This window comes from Gavialis gangeticus, unplaced genomic scaffold (genome assembly GCF_001723915.1).
Source record: "Gavialis gangeticus isolate Ggan-Ray unplaced genomic scaffold, GavGan_comp1, whole genome shotgun sequence".
Classification (NCBI taxonomy): Eukaryota; Metazoa; Chordata; order Crocodylia; family Gavialidae; genus Gavialis; species Gavialis gangeticus.
The window spans coordinates 144,287,163-144,301,527 of NW_017729032.1; the positions used below are offsets into that span (position 1 = coordinate 144,287,163).

Genomic DNA, 14,365 nt, shown 5'->3' on the forward strand with positions numbered 1-14,365 from the left:
GGCAGACCCTACAATGAGGGACTGCGGGACCTGAACCTGTTCAGCCTTCACAAGCGAAGGCTGAGGGGGGACCTGGTGACTGTCTATAAACTCACTAGGGGGGGACCAGAAGGGTTTGGGAGAGACCTTGTTTCCCTTAGCGCCCCCTGGCATAACAAGGAATAACAGCCACAAGTTGCTGGAGAGTAGGTTTAGATTAGACATCCGTAAGAACTACTTCACAGTTAGGGCGGCTAGGATCTGGAACCAACTTCCAAGGGAAGTGGTGCTGGCTCCTATCCTGGGGGTCTTTAAGAAGAGGCTTGATGCCTACCTGGCTGGAGTCATTTGAGCCCAGTTTTTCTCTTGCCCAGGCTGGGGGACGGACTTGAAGATCTACAAGGTCCCTTCCGACCCTACTTCTATGATTCTAAGCACGTCAAATCTTGGAGCTAATGAAGCCAACTGACATTTGCAACACTGACAGAGCCAGAACCTCAACCATCTTCAAAAATGGGTTTGCAGCTTTTATTTCAGGTTCACGAATGAACGTCTGAAATTACTTCTCACATTCTAGTCTTCCTGCAAGACAGTGGGTCAAACTGGGAAGTCTAAGCTTCTGCAATTTCAGTCACGTAGCCAAGTGTAGCTAAGAGTTAAAATTAGACCTACCTAGATGATGGCCTAGAGTACCCTCAAATAAAACAAAAACCCAGCCAAAAACAAAGCATAATAGGGATAAAGGACCAATACTCTTGCTGGATTTCCAAGGGGGAGAGTGGGGGGGAGAACACATGCAACCTCCCCCCCCAACATATTTGTATCTTAACTATGCTGGCAGCCAGTGAGATGGTTCTAAGACCAACAGTATCTAGCTTCTGGCTTTTGGACACTAAAGAGATGAAAAGGACAGTTTGAACCTGAACTGCAAACCCTGTTCATTTTAGGAAGGATTTTCTTGCCCAGAACTTACTATTTCTATCACATTATTAGCACTACCTTTTTACAGCTTTAGAAGACCTTTGCAAATAAAAACTTAAGACAGTAACATTTGCAGTTACTCTAACAGCAAAGAGTAGATCATATAAATATGCTTTTAATAGTCCAAACATTCCTTCGATTACACTGGAAGGAATTAGTTAAAAAAAACCAAGACGTGCTTACTTCTGGGTTAAAACTACCGCAGTTCAGAATTTAAACAAACCATGCAGGATTCCTTTTCTATTCTATGGTTTTAACCACTCAAACACAACCGTGCCAAATCTCACACTTGATCAGTTTATCCAAACCAAATCCAGTCCACTCCAAATCCAGGAAGCCTTAGTCCAAAGTGCTTATCAGTCTTACACCAAGTTAAAAAAAAAATAAAACTGTTGTAGGAACATACTAACATTTACTCTCGAGAGGCAACAGCAAGCTTGTTGCATGCAACCTTAGTGGTGGCTCCTCCAAAACAAAGCTGAAGCAGGTACTTTTCACACTGTCACTGCCCATGCTGTTTGTAGCTAGTTAGAGGACATTAGTTTGCAGTGCTTCCAATCTGGCACCTCCTGGGTGCACCAAATCCATCACTTATTTCTAACATGCAGAAAATAGCTTTCATGCAAGCTAAGCCTAAGGGAACATATTAACGTATTATGTGTAAGTCAGTTCAAGTTAACAAGGCCATGGCCAAAATCCTCTGAGAGAGTCCAATACTTGGAACACTAGGATTTATGAATGGTCCAATGCCCAGGCTCGCTAAATGTACAGTTCAGGGACTAGTTGCAAAAGAACCGTTGCATATTGCAGATAGAAATCCCAGATCTGGCGTAATTCTAAATTATTACCTAAAACCTTGGCAGCAATTGCACAGAATGGTTTGCAATGAAAAGTGTTTATCCATATACTCTAAAAAATTCTCTATTTTCCTACCCAGTAAAAGAGCAGATATGGTTGAGCTACTTGCAAGACTTCTAACACTGCTACACACAGCCATGGAAAGTTGTACACAACATTGCTAAGTGGGCTGTTCAGCTATAAAAAACCCCCAAAAGGATTTGTCTGCTCAAATCATGAAATAAGGAAAAGTGAAGTCAGTTCAGTTCATAAAAAAAAGAGGTTGCGCTCATTCACGACTGCTCTCAGCAATTCAGTCTTTACTTTTTGTTTCAACTCAAACACTGATATTAGGAAGACCTACATAAGTTAGACTTTAGTAGCTAGGTATCAATGATATTTGGTCATTCAAGATTACTATTTTGTAGAGCATAAGGGACATGCATTTAATTTTTGAGGATTTTAATGCAATCATCAGATGCCATTTAAGGCATAATTGAAAGATTTACTATTTTTCAGAATACTTAGCAACCCTCCCTCAATGCATCCATTTAGGCCAAGTCAGAAATTACTGTTACAGTTATAACGAGGTTGCCTTTACATGTTTCTAAGGGTATGGACAGAAGTAATGTCTGAAATAGTTCTATGTGAAACACCTGGAAATGTTTCATAAAGGTAGTATTTCAGCCACGGTACACAAGTGGCTCTTTGCTGTTGCTGGCTGGAGTGTTTCAGGACACTGTAGCTCCTCTAGCACCAACGGGCAGCAGTGACCTACGGTGTGGCCTTTATCTCCCCCCACCCTTCTCCAGGCAAGAGGTAGAGTGAGAGGCAAGAGCCTTGCAGAGAGGGGGTGCAATGCTAGCGAGGGGCAGGTCCAGTGCTCTCTACTTCTCCTCTCCCCCTCTCAGCCTGTCACAGGTAGAGGGAAATGGAACTGAAGAGCTGGGCTCCCTCTTCCCCCATGTCAGCAGGGGTCTGGTGAGGGAAATAGGAGGGGAGTGAAATAGACTGGCAGGGGCGGAGGTCCCAGCAAGGAGCTGGTTGGGAGGGCAGGCTGTAGGGATCCTGCAGGTAGCTAGCAGCAGCCAGCAGCCCACCACCTGCTCTACCTCTCTCTTCAGAGAGAAGTGAAATCCTCCACAACAAGACTTCATTTCAAGAGGTTCTATTTTGTGGTATTTCAGGTGCTTTTAGGATGGTTTCAAAGGGTTTGTATGCACATACAGCTGGCCCTTCAAAAAGGTTTCAAAAGTTGTTTAAAACATGTTAATTATGTGTGTCCATACCCTAAATTGCTCCTAGAAGCCCTTTGGCCATATTTAAGGGATGAACTTGAAAGTTAATTCAGATGAGGGGATTAACAGAGGACCTACATCAGGTTAATTAAACTGCAGCTGCAGCTAAAGGTAGATCAATTTTAAAACTCTTTTAAAAAAAAAGCTAATGTTCACAAAATTGTGAGAACGATTATAAACATACAACTACTATATCCTTAGAGTATCAATCAAGTAGGAATTAACAGTTTGAAGTTTCTAAAAAACAGAAGCTTTTTTGTTTTTTCTGTATAATAAATAACTTTAATGGAACATCTCAAAATTGAAGGTGGAGCGGAGATTTAGCAGTTTAAAGGCACAAAGAACAGTGTGCAAGTTAAAGATTAACAATTTGAAAGCATTTTTACCTTAGTTTTTTTCTTTTTTTACAAGCTATAGCCAAGTTATGCTTACTCTGTGTTTTACAATAAAACTAAAAGGGTTTTTACTGTGTACAAGAGGAAGATCAATTTAAAAGACACCCCAAATCAGAAGACAAATTAAGGGCAACATGGAAGGACATTTACTCCAGTTTAAATATACAAACGGTAAAAGAAACCAGCTTGGAACAGTAATGTAGAGCTAGTAGTGACTGAACTCAGTGATCTATTAAGATTACAGTGTCAAACACTATGCTATGCCCTCTAGGTATAGAGAAGTAATTTCCTTGACAAAATTTTGTTTCAGAAAGACTGTATTTGATTTTTTTTCTTTTCGTAACACTAGTAGATGTCTCAATTATACAGTGTTTGCATGTACTTGCTCAGCACCCAAGAGCAAGAGATTCTTTATATATCCTTTAAACCCTTGTACTTTTTAAAACACCACCTGTAGAGAATTTTCTACAGTTAGGCTTACTGTTTCTTAAATAAAGGCTCCAGAAATAAAGCATGTTGCTCTCAGCAAGTCATTAGTGACCCCAAACACAAAAATTAAAAATGGTGGAGAGCATCATCTTATGGAACCACATGCTGTATGGCTAAAGAACTGACCTTCCAATCCCTCACCGTGTGACTTGATATGAAAACCAGAGGCAAACCCAGTAAGAATAAGCAAGCAAACTGAATGTTTCTAGTTGCAAACAGGCCGATTCAAATTGAGGCATTATGGAAAACTGATCTGGATGTTTGATTTATGTCTGCTTCCCATGTCAGAAGTTTGTTTTTACATATTCATTTCCATTCTCACTGTCAACTAGTAGGAAGTAAGCTAATTATAAATTCTTCATAAAGAATACCAGAATCATCTGCCTTTCAGACAGACACGCTCAGTGAATTCCCTTAATCTTCTCTTCAGAAAGATTTTAGCACACAGATCTAAAGCCCTATGATAAATATGAAGCAAACTGAAGCTACTACACAGCTGAGCATTGCAAACGCCACCAGTTGTGGATATTAATACACATTAAAAATTAACAGAAGTAATTATATCCAACTATCACAGGTATAAAAAAATTAAAGTAGTAATTTTAACTACTCCTCTCAGCATGCATGTTAATGAATCTAATTTCCATACTATTAGAGAGCCAACTGCTTTGCCACATTTGACCAGCTGTCAATACCTACTACAGAGTGATTTCATCACACATTCAGTGCAGTGTGTAAATACCTTTACTATCAGGATGAAATGAAGGTGTGCTGGTCCAAAAGGCCATTGGATTAGATTTAAAAAGACTAAAATTAAATCCTAGAAAATAAAGTGTGGATGTAAGTGTTCACCTGGTATTTTGAGGGGGCATAAACAAACTTACCTATGTTTTTGAAGATTTTCACTTTATATCTACAGATCACGGAATTAGTTATTGAAGAGTTTATACTGTGTGGTGTATGGATTTATCCAACCCACTTAAATATCATATTTACTTGAAATACAAATAATGCCCATTTTAGCCACAGACTCTGCAATGTTAGGTAACACTTTTTACTAAGAGGATCTATTTCTACTTCGATAAATCATTTTTCACTTACTGCTTTATGCCATCAGAGTCCAATATCACATGCTTCATTTTAGAACAGAGGTGATCAACTTGTAGCATGTGCGCCACAAACAGCAAGGGAGTTTGTGTGCGACTGGCAGTAGAGTGGGGAATGGACTGGCAACACAGCAACAGATTGGTTTCTGCTCCCTGCTTGGAGCAGCTAATTAGGCAGAAGGGGATTGAAGTGTCACTCTGGGAAGGCAATGGGCTAATCTGTGGCACGTCTGCTAAAAACAGGTCAACTTCCACCAGGTTCAAACTATTCAACGTGGTGAAATCTTAGTTATACGACTACTGGTAACAAGTCTAGGCTGAGGTCTCAAAGTCTGTGAAACCAAAGTTGCTATTAGCTTACATGAAACCATAGCACATTCAGTATCAGTCTACAAAGAAAGATCTCATGCTGTAATCTCCAATTTCAAGACATCTGAAGTAGTTAACTGAAGACCACACTTTGGTCACTTGTGATTAAAAGCTGAGTTTTATCTACCACAAAATTGTTTTAGTAACAAGCATTTTCCTGGCTTAGTAAGATGTAAACCACCTGAGTGCTACAAGATTTACAAGAGCGTAAATAATTTGATAAACCTGGTTTTCACCCTCACTAAGCAGTGCCAACTGTAACAGTTACCTGTTAGTTGTTAACTAAGGCACTGTACCTCTCCATGAAGAATAAAACCAAGTTTTCTGAACTCTACTGTCCAAAGAAAAAGTAGCGGTGTAAGGACATGTATGTCTTGTGTAAGAGGCAAGACTCAAGGATCTTAGAACACATCTTTCTCCCCCCACCCCTTGTTTGTACAGGTTAAAGCAATTAAGCCCGAAACAGCTGTCTTTGGTGTGCCTTAGGAGTTACCAAGTCTTATTCAAATGTTTAGGTGTGGGCACATACAGTAAACTGTAAATTGACCACTCCAAAGAAAATGCAAATCAGAAGTTCATAATCTGTGGCAAAGGAAGGGGGAAGGGAGGGAGGAAGGAATGTATAGGAGGGAGACAGCGCACCTGAACAATGCCACACTGATAACATAACCAGCATTTACTGCACTGGCTGACAAGCATGACAGTTTTGTGACCCCTTCCATGCATTTTCAACAAACACAAGTGGAAGGAAAAAAAAAAGCACAGAACCATAAAGTTGAGAGAGCTGTAAATGGCTATTGAACAGAATCGCTGGAGAGGTTTCTTTTGGCATCTTTATACCACTAAGTGGTAGATGCCAGGGAGGATATTAAATACGGGATAGATTACTTAAGAACTATCTAGTTTAATGATTTACTGGGATAGCATCTCTCTCTGCCACTGTCAGAGACAGGATACAAGCTAGATGGAACTTATGTTCTTAATACTTCAAGCTAAAGATGTATTTGCAATAAAAGTTAGAAACCTAATGCAAACTAAAAAAAGGAAGCCTAAACTTAATATTAGAACCTACTGTATTTGCTTGATTAGATGAGGTTCCCCCCCATTAACATGGGGGAGGAACCTGTGCTTTACAATCAAGCACAAGGCAGCAGGGGGGGCAGGCAGTTGCCACCTGCCCCCCACCGCCTCTGAACATCTCAATACTCCTGCCCTGCAGGCCCAAGTCTGTGACCCCCACTCAACACTTCCTATCACCTCTGCTATACTCCTTACTTTGGTTCTGCACTGGCAGGCTCCATCGCTGCTACAGCCTGGTGCACAAAAGATTACTCCAACCGAGCCCCGTAGCAGCAGTGCGTGGGGAGCCAGCACCTCTGCTACAGGGCTGGGCTGGAAGAGCAGTGCTGGCTTTGCACCGCTGCTATGGGGTTGGGCTGGAACCATGCTCTTTGCCCCAGACTGCAGCAGGGGTGGAGGGCTAACACAAAACAGAAATACAGGAGAGAGAGATGGGAGGAAGTGGGTGTGGGGATTTGAGGTTGCAGATAGCAAAAAGCAGTGTGGAGACAAGAGGAGGAGTACTCTTCATCTTGTACTTGGGTAAATACGGTACTATATGGCAACTGTATTGGAATATAACCAAAAATTTAAGCCAAAAATTTTGGGGATTTTTCAGAAGTCTGAAAAGTGACTTTACTAAATAAATCTACTAACAGTGGAAGATAGGAAGTTTTGTTTAATGTAAATAGCTCCCAGTTCAGATAATGCTTACCTTTTTCTAGTGTTTTAAACGTGCAATTTGAAGACTCTTCTGTTGAAGAAACCGAATTGTTTTCCATCTTGCTGTCTGAAGCCTTCTGATTACCTGCATGGCTTTTCTGAGGTTCAGTTACTTTGAGTTCTCTCTGCATTGCATTTTGTGACACTGAACTAACATCTTCAGTTATATTTTTTGAAGGAGGGGTAAAGCTGAAGCCAAACAGAGATCCAGTAGCTGAAGTATTTCCAAATGTGAACGGCTTTGATTTTTCACTACTAAAAATACTCTTGACAGATTCTGAACCAAATACAAATTTAGGAGGAGAAACCACTGCTTTTGTTGGTGTTTCGGAAGTGCTTGACACCTCTGATGCCTCTACAGTCACATCAGAGGTATCCTCATCATGGATCTGATCAGTTCTCTCCCTGGTGGTTTCCTCCAGTACAGCTACAGCAATTTTACCACATGGAGATTCCTTTGGAGTACTGGCACGCGAAGAGAGGGGTGTAATCAAGGTGTCTTTTTCTTGGGCATGTTTTGCTTCATCAAAAATCTGCTTAAATGAGTCTGCAACATCTTGAAGCTTAAACCGCACAGCTAAGAGCTCCACCTTTCTTTCCCCATCTGCAAAGTCACAGGCAGTCCATACCCATGCTCTATCTGTTCCTTTCATCTGCTGTATGTTCATGTCTGGTGTTATTCTATGATTGGCACAGAGTTTTAATACCTGATCCCTTCTCATTACTATACGAACTTGTTTGTTGTCATAGTTCTGTAGAATCTTTATATCCCCAATACCCCTCTCTTTCCATTGATTAGCATCCTTGTCATATCTATAGAGTTTAGCTCTATGACTGAAAACAACTTGCTCATTTTCTTCACCACTTGTCACTTCTACAAGGTCAGGTAAAGGTACCACAGGTTCAAAGTACTGTCCATCTCTTTCTTCTTCTTGAGTGATATCAGACTCTTCATCAGCACCTACAGATGATCTGCTCTGGTTCTGCTTGGCAGGAGACTTTGAGGGGCTTAAGGCAGATTTAAAGCTAAAGTTAAATCCAGTTGTAGATTCCCCAAATCTGAACAGATTTTTTCTTACAGGACTACTTGCCAGAGGCAATGCATACACAGAGCTACCAACACTATCATCCAATGCTTCTTCACGCAAGTCATAGTTATCCCATTCCAACGTCGGTGCAGTGCTTTCTGCATGTGGCTTTATAACCAAATCAGAAGTACTGGTGGCTAAAGGTGAGCTTCTCTTCTCTTCCTCTGTAAGTTTAGTTTTATCATCTGTCAAAAATGTTTTGAGATCTTTCAATCCAGTTTTCATTTCTTCTGCTTTCTGTATAAGTTGAGCTGTCCTACCAGTGTCAACAAGTTTATGTGGGGTCTGCAGTGGTATATCCAACAACAGCCTCTGACACTCCTCAAATTTCTGTTTGAATTCCTCAGCCTGCTCTGGTGTTTTGAATTTAGCTGCTAGATGCTCCAGCCTTGCATCACCATCAGAAAAGTCACTGGCTAGCCACATCCATGCTTTATCTGAGCCAGACAGAGGTTTCAAGTTCATGGTAGTAGTTATCCAATGGTTTGCACATACTTTTAGTACCTGTTCACGTCGCATTAGAATTCTTAGCTTGCCGTTATCTTCATTTTTAAGAATTTTTAAGTTGCCCACGCCTCGTTCTTTCCACTGACCTATTTCTGCATCAAACCTAAAGAGTTTTATCCTTTGTGAATAGAGTACTCTCTCATCCTCTTCCCCTGTTACTAGTTCTACTTTTTCAGGCATTTGGACAACTGGGTCAAAGTGAATATCGTCACAGTCCTCAGTCTTATACGAATCATCATCCTTCTCTAAATCAGCAGTATTAGCTTTGTGATCCATTTTAGAACTCTGTGAGGAAAACAGTTTTTCACCTGCACCTGAAAAGCCCTTGAAGTTTGGATCTTTTTTCCCAAACTGGAATCCTTCTCCAGGAGTAGTTTTTGCAAGATCAGCAAAAGTGAAAGTGCTGCTATTCTGCCCAAAAACTAAATCACCAGTTGGCTTACCAGAGGCTCCTTGAGACTGGATACCAGCCCCAGCTTCTGAAAAAGGAGCCTCTCTTTCCTCTTTTTTGTCAAGACTTTTTAAGAAGCCTGTTGTACTTTCTTTGGGTGGCTCATCTTTCTTTGTAATATTTTTACCAGGCTCTTGTATGCCAAATTTAAATCCACCTGCAGGCACAGGCATAGAAAAGTTAAATCCTTCATTTGTAGGGTTAGCTTCACTACCAGAAGGAATCTGAAATGTGAAGGAAGGTGCCTTACCTTCTGCATGACCAAATTTAAAGCCTTTTTCTGAAAAGTCACTCTTAAAACCTGTTCCCAATTGTCCTCCAGCAGATTCAGACAATTTGCTCTTGAAGCCAAATGCAGGAGTTGAGGCGGCATCCCCAGGTTTACTAGATGGATTTTGTGCTTGACAAGCTACGCAGGTTGCAGAAGAGGCGTCGTTTCGTACTAAACAAACAGGACAATCCCACTGTCCTTCCGTTTTAGCAAAGAGCCCTTCAAATCCATTTTTAGGGGGTTTACTTTCAGAAGATGTCTGAACAGTAGACTCAGGGGCCTTCAGCGGACCTTGAGAATGAGGAGAGTTGCACGCCACACAATTTACTGTTGTTGCTTCATTTCTTACTAAACACACCTTGCAATACCACTGACCCTCCTTTTCGGAGCAAGCAGAAGAAAGCTCATTTTGTGAACTCTTTGCAACATCTGCTTGGCCAAATTTAAAGGCAGTGGGCTGATCAGACTTTGGTATGTTAGCCTGATTTGGATTGTGCGCTTGACAGGCTATACAGGTTGCAGAAGAGGCTTCATTTCGTACTAAACAAACAGAACAATCCCACTGTCCTTCCATTTTAGCACCGAGCCCTCCAAATCCATTTTTAGGGGGTTTACTTTCAGAAGATGTCTGAACAGTAGACGCAGGGGCCTTCAGCGGACCTTGAGAATGAGGAGAGTTGCACGCCACACAATTTACTGTTGTTGCTTCATTTCTCACTAAGCACACAACACAATACCACTGACCCTCCTTTTTGGAGCAAGCAGAAGCAAGATCATTTTCTGAACTCTTTTCAACATCTACCTGGCCAAATTTAAAGGAAGCTGGCTGACCAGACACTTGCACGTTAGCCTGATTTGGGTTCTCGCAGGCCACACAATCTACCACTGTTGCGTCATTCTTCGCTGAACACACACTGCAATCCCACTGACCTTCCTTTCTAGCAATAACTGATCCAAACGTATCCTGTATGGTCTCAGTGTTAGATATAAAACCTGAAGTGGTTTCAGCTACTGGTGCAACATATGTTTCCTTATTATTCAGATTTGGAACATTGCATGCTATACAGTTCTTAGCTGTTACATCATTCCAAGTGAAACACAATCTACACTTCCACTGATCTTTTCTTGGCGTAAACTGTTCGCCCAATCCACTAGCAGTATATGTAGATGGCATTTTCTTTCCGAAGGAAAAGGATGGTGTGGATGCATCCAACATAGATATAAAACTGCTCTTGCCATCAGGTCCTTTTACAGAACTACCTGTATTTGGAACTGAAGCCTGGCATGTACACAGGGATGAAGCTGTACTATTTTTCCTCTGGCAGAGATTACACTCCCACATTTCCTCTTTCTTAAATTGAAATCCAAAATTCAGGGGCCCAGGAGTAGATTTGCAAGGCTCCTTGATATCTTGATTGACGGTGTCTCTGGAACTTTCAATGTGCTGAGTGGTTGTTCCAGATGTTCTCAAAATATTTTGTGCCTCTTCAAATTTACATTTGAAAAGCATTGCCTCTTCTGGTGTTTTGAATCTAATGGCAAGCTGTTCAGGTTTTGGCAATTCGTCTGCATAATCTACAGCATACCACACAAATGTTTTGTCTGAACCAGCATTTGGTTTCAGTTTCATGTCAGTATTTATATAATGATTTGCACAGATTTTCAACACTTGTTCCCGTCTCATAAGTAGACGAAATTTGCCAGATATTTTGTGTCTCAGTATTTTCACGTTTCCAATGCCCCTTTCTTTCCATTCTTTAGATTCTGCAAAACGGAACAGCTTAGCTCTATTGCAAAAGAATTCTTCCTCATCTTCTTCCCCTGTCTTTACTTCTATCTTATCAGGGAGTGGCACAACAGGCTCAAAGTGAGGACCATCATCTTCATCTTCACCTCCATGGACGCTTCCGCCATCAGTTTCGTGACTTTTGTTGGCTAGATCTAAATTTGGGGTCCCAAACCCTGATTTTCCCACTTCGTGGAAGCCAACTGTGTCACCTTTCCCAAAGAAAGAATTTTTAGGTTGGTTCTGTCCCATGTTTTCTGTAAATGGGATGCCTGAAATACTTTTATTACCAAAACTGAAGACATTTCTTTGGCTAGGTGTATGATCTGGAACTGTTTTTTGTCCTGTATACCGCTCATCTTGCAAAGGCTTATCTGAAGTCAGAAGACCCAACAGGCTTTCACTACTATTAAAAGTTGCATTGGAAGACTGTGTTAGAACTTGAGGTGAAGAAAATGTGAAGTCTCCATCATTTGATTTGAAGTTAGAGTTGAACTTAAAAGTTGTTGACTGAGCTGACTGTGCTGGAGTTATCAGAGAGGACTTTGTTACTTCTGTTGGTACAGGTTGCCCGAAGGTAGATTTCCCAAATTCTACCACTTTTGGTTCTGCAGGCTTTGCAGCTGGAGGAGCAATTGAAGGCTTTGTGAAATAGCCTGGTTCAGGTAATGGTGGATTTGAGCTTGCTTGTGGAACACTGTAATTATAATACTCATCCCCACCACGTGGAGACAGAAGCCCAGTAGCAGGAGAATCAAAACGCAATGGACCGCCATATATTTCTTGGGAAAACATACATGCAGAAGTGTTCTGCAGTGGTGGTGTGTGCATCGGCTGCTGATAGGCATATATATGTTGCTGAGGTGTAAGCCTGTTCATACCATAGACAGGAGCCTAAAAAAAAGAGAGAAAAAAAATTATTATTTTTACTTGGTATTAAAGTAACTTCAACAGGCCAAGCCCCCCTTGCACAAGCACAAAACAAAATCACAAGCACTATGTAAGTAACATAGTCTCTGCCCTGAAGAGATTATGTTGATTTTTAGTTTCCATTCTTCAATACACATAGACTTTGATGTTGAACAACATCAAGAAAATCTATATAGCTGTTCTATGTACCATACTGCATGCTGCTTCTCTTTCTCTACTGCACCCTCAAAGTTTTCTCCATCATAGAGAAGAAACTATTTTCAGAAAGTTTCCCAATAGAAGGCTTTAAGTAGGCATGTGAACTTTTCAAGAGACACGTACAAGCTCTTGTTCTTTAGGCCGCACGTGCATGGCAGGACCCTGATCCTAAAAAAAATCATGCAATTAGATCCCAACTGTACCTTACTTTGCTTCGCACCAGCAAGTTGAAAATCAAGTGCCCACAATTAGCCAATTGTCAGCTGAGGCCAGGGACCAAACCAGGGTCCTGTTGCACTGGGGCCAGGGACCAAACCAGGGTCCTGGAACTGGTCATGTTGCACTGGGACCTGTAAAAATTACATGTATAGCTGTTTTCCAATATCCCTGGTACACAGGGACCTCAGGATCAGGGAGAGGTTCCTTGATTCTGGGGTCTTCAGGCACCAGGATGTCAGAAAAATCTCATGGGGCAGCAAGGCTGCACATGCAGTTTTTAAAGGTCCAGGGTGCAGCAACTCCAAAAATCAGGGAGACAGAGCATGGTGAGCCCAACAGAGACTATCTGCCTCTGGAGTGTTGGGGTTCCAAGAACTGTTTCTGCCCTGACCCCGACTGTGTAGGAGACAGCTGTGTCCCAGATTCGGGCTGCCCCATGCTGGATTCTGATGTTCAGCTTAGAGTTGAGATCTGTTATAAGCCAGCCCCAAATCAGCCACATATTCAGTTTAAGGAGTGACACATCATATGTTGTTAAATGTTGTATGTGGAATAACTGAATCACTCATTTACTTTATTATCACACCCTAAATTGCCTTGAACATGTGGCTGGATTCCTATTTAAAAGTGCAATTAAGCAGGTTAATTGAAATGTTTAACTGGTCTTAGACAACTCCCTTCCTCTACCATGAGAGTTCAACCAAGAGGACTCACTGAAGTGAGTCCAAATATTCCAAGCCTAGAAAATAAACATAGAAGTGTAAATATCAGTTACACCCAACAGTCTTCATCTGTAAAATCCATGTTACATACAGCAGGTGAGAAGCATTATGAGACTATAGTTCACTACACAGTTCAGGAGTAAATTAAGAGATTCATCATCACCTTTGTTGGTGTTACATTGGTAGCAGCTGTTCTGAGAAGGTACTGAGAGTTATATGCAGGTGACTGGCTGTAATAGACTGATGGGCCAGTAGTGGCAACTAAAAGAGAACATAAAATGGTTTAATCCTAGTTTGCTTCTATCCAAAACGTACCATCTTTGAAAAATAAGACATTTTTAGAATTCATTCACCCTATTTAATTAAGTCTTTATAACAATTTTAGAAGCTTACCTGTTAATGGTGCTCCATGAAAGTTTTGTGCTCCTTGATAGCCATCTGACATTGTATCTGCTCCATAGCTTTCAGAAGGCCACCGATGAGATGACAAGTTTGAGCTGGAATTTAGTTTCATTTCATGCATCTCATTCTATCAGGAAAGAAGTATTTATGCAGCTTTAATTAAAACAAGATGTTTCCCCTCCAAGGCAATGTTTTCCTGAACAAAGCCTGGTGTGTACAAGTGCACATACGTACGCATGCACACACTAAGGCACGCAGTTTTACCTTTATTTAACATGCCATCCAACCTCAGTTTTGAGGCTGGCAAAGCTTCTGGTTTATTATTATACATAGCAATTTATACAGAAAGGTCTCATGAGGTATAAGCAGTCTACTACCAAGCCAATAGTCAAAACCATGAGTGTAAGTCATACAACTGGTCAAGTACCAGCAAGAAAACTGGAGGATATCCCAAAGCACTGTAGTTAAAAAAAAGACAAAAAACCCAAACCCAAACCCTTTCACCTAAAGGTTAGCGTGTGTTCTCTTCTAGGTTGGCGGATCTCCTTTGGTGGG

At 41.2% G+C, this 14,365-nt stretch overlaps 1 protein-coding gene across 2 annotated transcripts in view; it reads right to left on the reverse strand.

Moving 5' to 3' along the window:
- Window positions 1-14,365, reverse strand: part of RGPD4 (RANBP2-like and GRIP domain containing 4) — a 99,581-nt gene that overhangs the window by 33,933 nt on the left and 51,283 nt on the right. The window contains exons 18-20 of one of the 2 annotated variants that reach the window (XM_019524304.1): window positions 13,802-13,937; window positions 13,572-13,669; window positions 7,229-12,233 (exon numbers count right to left, since the gene is read on the reverse strand). In XM_019524304.1, the coding sequence (XP_019379849.1) occupies window positions 7,229-12,233; window positions 13,572-13,669; window positions 13,802-13,937 (5,239 nt within the window). Of the gene's footprint in view, window positions 1-4,721; window positions 4,783-7,228; window positions 12,234-13,571; window positions 13,670-13,801; window positions 13,938-14,365 lie in introns of those variants that run through there. The other variant, XM_019524303.1, reaches the window with a different exon arrangement.